The 7375-nt window shown below is 43.2% G+C and overlaps 1 protein-coding gene across 5 annotated transcripts in view; it reads left to right on the top strand.

The window, feature by feature from the left end:
* Positions 1–7375, top strand: part of Ralgps2 (Ral GEF with PH domain and SH3 binding motif 2) — a 136565-nt gene that overhangs the window by 34719 nt on the left and 94471 nt on the right. For all 5 annotated transcript variants that reach the window (XR_003836002.1, XM_021173203.1, XM_021173192.1 and 2 more), the window contains exons 3-4: positions 1967–2071; positions 3401–3451. Coding sequence is in view for 3 of the 5 variants with exons in the window: in XM_021173203.1 (XP_021028862.1) it covers positions 1967–2071; positions 3401–3451 (156 nt within the window). In the remaining 2 variants the exon portion in view is untranslated. The remainder of the gene's footprint in view (positions 1–1966; positions 2072–3400; positions 3452–7375) is intronic.

Here is a 7375-nt window from a genome sequence, read left to right as displayed (position 1 = left end):
TGTTCTAGTGCTTTTAGGTGTGTTGTCAAGCTGCTAATGTGTGCTCTCTCTAGTTTCCTTTTGGAGGCACTCAGAGCTATGAGTTTTCCTCTCATAGGATTTTCTGCCCTGTTGGCATTTCCAGCCCTCACTTGAGAGGCTCTAGCCATCTCCATGGTGCCAAGCCTTAGTTCTCTCCCAGACTCTTTGGTCTTGGGCCTTCTGCTGCAGCTAAGGCTGCACCTTTACTAATGGCTACTCCTGGATTCTCTGCAGGAACACCAGCCCTACCATGTGGGGCAAAGCTTCAGCTACTCTCCATGACCTGTTTATTCCTTCAACCCCAGTACCACGTGGGGCACTCTTACACATTGTTCAGCGTCCAGCTTGAGATTCAGCCTTTCCCTGCTGTGTGATGGCCTTAAGGAATACTTCCCAGAAGACTTAGCCTCAGTGATGCTGGACTTCCAGTAGTCCCAGATAGTTCCTCAGCACAGGTTTATCCCATAGATCCTTAATCCAGAATATTCCATGAACAGCCCTGACAGCTATGCTTTGTTCAGACTCCCATCAGTGTCTGCAATTTCTTTCAGCATTCTCACGTCTTAAGCTCCCGTAGAGCAGCCCCTCCCTTAAGGTCTGAGCATTCAGTGGCCTTTCTAGCCCAGAGATCCAGAATCCTTCCCCACATCAACACGGCCAGGTCTGTCACAGTAGCAGCCCTACCCTGTTGATACCAGGTTTGTTGCAGCTGCTTTCTGTTGGGGTGACCAAAAGCAGCTTGTGGGGGAAAGGGTTTATTTCAGTTTACAGGCTGAGTGAAGGTCGGCAGGAAGGGAAGTAGATTCCTTGGAGGAAAGCTGCTTACTGGCTTTTCCCCAGGTTCATTACCAGCTTTCTTAGAGCCCAGATCCACCTGCCTAGGGGTGGTGCCTTCCTCAGTGGCTGGGCCCTCCCATATCAATTAGCAGTCAAGAAAATGCTCCACAGACATGTCCACAGGCCAGCCTGATGGAGGCAATTCTTCACTTAAGTTCCCTGTATCAAGTGATAACTAGGACCAACCATTAACATATATGAACAAATACAATAGCTTGTACCATTATATAATAAATGGCATCCTCTGTATTTTCTTCTGATATATGCTACAAGAGTATTTTCTATTTCTCCTCATTTTAAAAGTTATGGCATTCTGCTCAACAGCAACTTCAGGTATAACGATGGTGCCACGATCATGTTGTAGCCGTGAGGAAACTGTGATGCTAGTAATTGACAAGATTGTTTAACGACACTTTGACAGTGTCTGAATTGCTAAGTGATGCATAGCTGTGGATGTGCAGTTTTCTTTACCTATGTTAGAACTATGTAAAATCAGAATGTTTGTTTGAAGAGACATACGAAAGGGAGGGTGACTTACATAGGAACCCAAAAAAGTACAAATTCAACATTGGCTTTCACATTTCTGGCTTTATATTAGCATCTCTCCATCTAAGCAGCATGCTCTACTCAGCTTTTCTACATCTTTTATTACATAGTGTTCTTAGTTCCTCAGTTTGTGTGTGTGTGTGTGTGTGTGTGTGTGCGTGCGTGCGCATGCCCATGCATGCTCATGTGGTGTGCCCCTGTGCGTGTGGACACCAGTGGTTGATACAGGTGTGTCTTTCTTCATTTTCCAGCTTATTTTTGAGAGATCCTACCACTGAACCTGGAATTGATTTAAATGTGCTACTCTGATTGGCCAGCAAACTATGGATCTTCTTATCTCTGTGCACTGCCCAGCCCTGGGGTTGTAGGAGTGCACACTCTACCTAGATTTTACATGGATGTGGAGACTCCTGGTTAGATCTGTATGTTTCTATAGCAGACATTTTACCAGCCAACTATCCTGTCAACCCCAGAGTTCCTCTGTCTTTAAAGGCTTATCTACTTTGTGTGGCCTGGGCTGTGAAACGATGTTTAAAGGCTGTGTTTTCTTCCATCTTGTCAGAAGAGTAGCAGCTCTGAGTCACTAAGCGAGAAGGGATCTGAATTGAAGAAAAGCTTTGATGCTGTGGTGTTTGATGTTCTTAAGGTTACGCCAGAAGAATACGCGGTGAGCTGTCTGTCTCTTGTTTTCCAGTTTTGCACTTAATTTATATACAGCATCTTTATTGAATTAGAATTTGTGGCCTCACAGATCTCCTCAGAAGAGGAGATGGGTTTTTAAAGCTGGATCTAGGAATAGTTAGAGAATAACACAAGAATGGAGCACGAGGGGTGAAGGGTGAGGGGTGAGGGGTGAGGGGCGAGGGCAGCTTTCTTCTGAAGGGGCAGCTGCCTGTTACCCCGTCAGGGTGGAGCAGAGATGATAACTTGGTCACTGCTGTGCTGGCTCACAAACAACTATGAACATGCTCACTATTTTTTTACTGATTTGAAATTTAAGAATTGAGAACTCTGATTTACCAACCATTGGAATATGAGTGATATAAAATTATCTAGAAAATCTTTTTAACTGACATAAGTGTTCATTGATTTAGATTTTTTTTTACCTCCTTTCATTAACTGAATACATTGCTTTTTTGGTCTTACCACTCTTACATTCTAAGAGTAAAATATTCTTGTTTGGTACCTTATGTGGTACCTTTCCCTGATTTCTCCTCTTAACATTTTTTCTCTTAACGCTTTTTTTATTTTTTTTTTTTTTTTTTTTTTTTTTTTGGTTTTTCGAGACAGGGATTCTCTTTGTAGACCAGGCTGTCCTCGAACTCAGAAATCCGCCTGCCTCTGCCTCCCGAGTGCTGGGATTAAAGGCGTGCGCCACCACGCCCGGCTAACGCTTTTTTTAAAGAATGTATTTATTTTTTAAATATATGTGAATACACTGTCAATGTCTTCAGACACACCAGAAGAGAGCTTCAGACCCCATTACAGATGGTTGTGAGCCACCATGTGGTTGCTGGGAATTGAACTCGGGACCTCTAGAAGAGCAGTCAGTGCTCTTAACTGCTGAGCCATCTCCGGCCCTTAGCAGTTTTGTATTACATTTATTAGTTTTTGTGTGAGAAAGGGAGTCATATGCCATAGTGCACATGTACAGGCCAGAGGGCAGCTTTACAGTTGGTTCTTTGCCTCTACCATGTGGAGACCAGTGATTGAACTCAGGTTGTCAATATTTTGCTGAGACCCCTTGAGCCATTTCATGGATGACAGTGCCAAAGTATTTCCCCTTTCCTGCCTTACCTGGGAAGGAGATAACGAGGAGTTGTATTTAATGGTGCAAAGACTAAATTTTCTACTTTTTTTAAGTCCTAAAAGGCTACACAGTCAGTAATTTAGTATGGAGTACAAATTTTATTTTGAATAAATTTTGTTTATTTGTGTTTAGTTTGTTTACTTGTATATTGCCATCTAAACCAAACCAAATCCCTTTGTCTTACAGGGTCAGATAACACTAATGGATGTTCCAGTGTTTAAGGCTATTCAGCCAGATGTAAGTAGTTTTAAGAATATTCTTTGAATATAGAAGATAGTAAACCATAGTGTCTTAAGATGTTTAAGAAATTCAAATCATATTTTGTATTAATCATTAAATGTCTAAAGCTTGTAATGTCACTTAACCTATTCAGTCTTGAGACTCAGATGCCATTCATCATAGTGCATTCTTTAGTCAAAAATGGGATGTTTGAATCACTTGGTTATGGAAGGAAGGAATAGACTTAAGGAAGTTTTTACCCATGACGCTGAGATTTTTTAATGGGAAGGTGAAAATTAGACATAACTTAGTCTTTCCTTCTACCTTAATTTTTTATAATATGACTTATTTTAGCTTATTTACCTTTTAAAAATTATCGGGTATGCTCATGTGTTGTGAGTAGTGTGGATGCGTGTGTAGCTCATGTGTTGTGAGTGGTGTGGATGCGTGTGTAGCTCATGTATTGTGAGTGGTGTGAATGCATGTGTAGTTCATGTGTTGAGTGGTGTGGATGCGTGTGTAGCTCGTGTTGAGTGGTGTGGATGCATGTGTAGCTCATGTGTTGTGAGTGGTATGGATGCATGTGTAGTTCATGTGTTGAGTGGTGTGGATGCTTGTGTAGCTCATGTGTTGTGAGTGGTGTGGATGCATGTGTAGCTCATGTGTTGTGAGTGGTGTGGATGCATGTGTAGCTCATGTGTTGTGAGTGGTGTGGATGCATGTGTAGTTCATGTGTTGAGTGGTGTGGATGTGTGTGTAGCTCATGTGTTGTGAGTGGTGTGGATGCATGTGTAGCTCATGTGTTGTGAGTGGTGTGGATGCGTGTGTAGAGGTCAGGGAACAACTTTCATGAGGTCACTTCTCTCTCTACCCTCATGTGCCACTTGAACTCAGGGCTAGGATAGATGGTCCCAATATTGACACTTTAGAGGAGGACCACAAAACACATTTTTCTCACAATAAAAATAGAGACTAATATGACATATCTACCTACTCACTGTGAGTGCATGTGTGTGCGCTCAGGTACGTTTATAGTTTATCATTTAAAGGCCTGTGTATAATAATCTTGCTTCATTGATAAGCTAATAGTGACAGCTATCCTTTATATACCGCTGTCTTAGCTTACCTTGCATTGCTGTAACAAAATGCCTGAGGCGGGGTAATTATATAGAGGAGGTTTGTTTAGATACGAGTTTTCAGAGGCTGAAAGTTCAGAACCAGGAGGTATTATTTGTTGGACCTTGAGTGAAGGCCTCTGGCTGCCCCACAGTGTGGCAGGAAAGTAGAAAGGGAAATGGCATGTGCAGCAGAGCCAAGCATGGGTGTATTTATGACAACCACTCCTAGAGAGCCACCTCACTCCTGTGTGCGCCTGTGCTATAAGACTTTCCATAAGACTCGGAAAGCTTCCCTCATCTCCCTACATTAGAGACTCAGACAGCACATGTACCTTCAGAGATGCATTCAGGCCACAGCTAAACTATTATAAGAGCTCAGCATTGACAGTAGCCTTAGATTCGGGAAAGACAGGTTTTGCTCTTAGTAAGAATGTAAACTTGATCTTTGTCTCCCAAACAAAGCCATTTGATAACTCACGGTTGGTTCTTTGGGAATAGTGTGCATCATTTGTTGTGTTATATTCGGTCTGTAGTGACCCTGAATGCTGTAATAGCTGAAGTCCAGCACATCTGAGTGTGAACACATTATGCTTGTGATTTTTCTTCCGCATGTAGGCTACTTAATGTGTTAGTATCTCAAGTTTGCTGCCTATCAAGTGAAGGGAGAGCTGGCCGCGTGACCTCCCAGCCCTGTCATTTCCATAAGTTGTCCTTCTCGAACAGTGCAGAGGGGTTAAAAAAATAGTTATGGGTTAATAGGAGACGAAGAACTGTGTACTCTATAGATAATGGTAGACAGAGAATGTTGTATTTAAATGATCAAAACAAACACCTTGGAGCATTCATTCCTGTTTTTCCTGAGAAGCCCGTCTGCCACCTTGATTTCAACAGTCTTCTAAGAATCATTTTTCCTTTAGAATAAAATATTCTTGCTATTGCTCTTTCGTCTGACTCACATAAGCCATGGACATCTGGTCTCATTTATTTAACTGTATATTATGTAGTAGCCACATTATTCAGTATCAAGGAGTAGGTCAAATCAATGGGTGACTTATTTAACCTCCAGGAGCCACAATATTTCAGCTTGTAATCAGGATAACATTTTTATTGAGATATTTTATACTCCCCCCCCCCGCCCCCATGCTAAGTTTTGTGAATTCCAGGTTTACCATCAGATGACGGTATTCTTTCACCTGGAGTAGCCCTCTTTCGGGTGCTGTGAAATGGATGACTTGGAGGTTGGACATGGTACACTAGATTGTTACTTGAAGACATAGACTTCCATTTTAAGAGAATTTTTTAAAAATTTCTCTTGGGACACTGAACAATGCTTTGAACCTTCAAAGTTGATTCCCAGTCCACCACCTTTTTGAGACAAGGTCTTAGGTAGCCCACGCTAGCCTGGAACTCAGTATATGTAGCCAAAGACATAAGACCGCGAGCTTCTGATAGTTCTTCCTCCACCTCCTAAGTGCTAGAATTTTAGGTGTGCACTACTGCACCCAATACCCAATTCTGTATTGTCAGCACCTCAATCCAAAGAAGCCATCTTCTCTCCACCAATCATAGCAGCACTTCCTCACTTGATCTGTGTGGTCACTCACTGTGCCCAAACACCCAACAGAACCAACTTCCTGGAGGAAAGATCTGGGCTTGTGGTTTGAGAGAGTCCATCCTGGTGGGGAAAGCAAGGTGCAGCCGAGCAGTTATTACCTTGTAGGCCATAGAGCAGAGCAAAGAGGTAAGCTGGCCCTCAGCTGGCCTCCCCTCAGCCCATAGTTTGGTGTTCCCTCACTCAGAGTGGGTCTCCTTTTAGTTACCATTGGAAAACCCTCACAGACACACCTGGACACATGCATCCATTCCCTTTGACAGTGCTGGTAAACTGTTACGGGGAGCTTCTGCTGTGACCCCTGAGGTCTGTTTTCTCAGGTAGCCATGGTAAGCAGTGTTGAAGTGTGCTCATGTGATCTCCGCTCACCACCTCAGTGGTCTCACTTGCTTTGAAGATGAGCAGGATCTGAATCCCTTCATTGTTTTGCCACCTTCTTGCTTCTAAGCACATTTTCTACTGTTTTTGGTCTAGCAAAATGACCTCGTTTCAGTCCTTCATCCCCCAGCCAGTGCCTGTCATGCCTAACTCCCTCTTCCTCCTTGAGTTATCTGGTGGTGTTAGTTAGACTTCCTTGCTTTTCTACAGATCCCCGACATCTTACATGTGTTATCTGACAGAACTGTTTACGTTGTGATGCTGTCAGCTTCGTGTCTGTTATGTGTTAGGCACTGCTTTAGTTGCTAGAGACCCAACAAAAACGTACACTGAAATTTGTTCCTCAGTTGCATGTTTGAGTGAAGTGAGTTAGACAGTGTTACATGAACATTACAGTGGAGAGCATAGGGCACAAGGTGTAGTGGTCTTCAGTGTTGACGCGATAATCAAGTCTTCACTGAACAGCACTGTAAGGAGGTGAGACTGCGAACTGTTAGTGTGTTTGGGGAAATGTGTTCTCGTGAGGAACTGGTGAGCAAAGGCTAGTGGATAGCAACCCTGTAAGCTGGATGAAAGGGCTGTGCACGAGAGGACTGGAGTGAGGGCAGGGTGGGTGTGTTACCGTGGAGAGCATTACTCTGATGAAGGTGGTAAGCCTTTGGGGACATTGTTTGCTTTTAATTATGTGTGTGTTTATTAAGCGCCCTTTCCTGACTAACAAACAGGCCCACTCTCCATCCACAGTGGCTTTTTTATCTCTCTTCTTCCTTCACTTTCCACGGCCAATTGCTATGTGCTTTGAGGCTGCCGTGAAATCTGCTGCTTCAGTACACA

The sequence above is a fragment of the Mus caroli genome, chromosome 1 (genome assembly GCF_900094665.2).
Source record: "Mus caroli chromosome 1, CAROLI_EIJ_v1.1, whole genome shotgun sequence".
Lineage (NCBI taxonomy): Eukaryota > Metazoa > Chordata > Mammalia > Rodentia > Muridae > Mus > Mus caroli.
The sequence above is the reverse complement of the archived record's forward strand: the minus strand, read 5'-3'. Positions and strand labels throughout refer to the sequence as shown.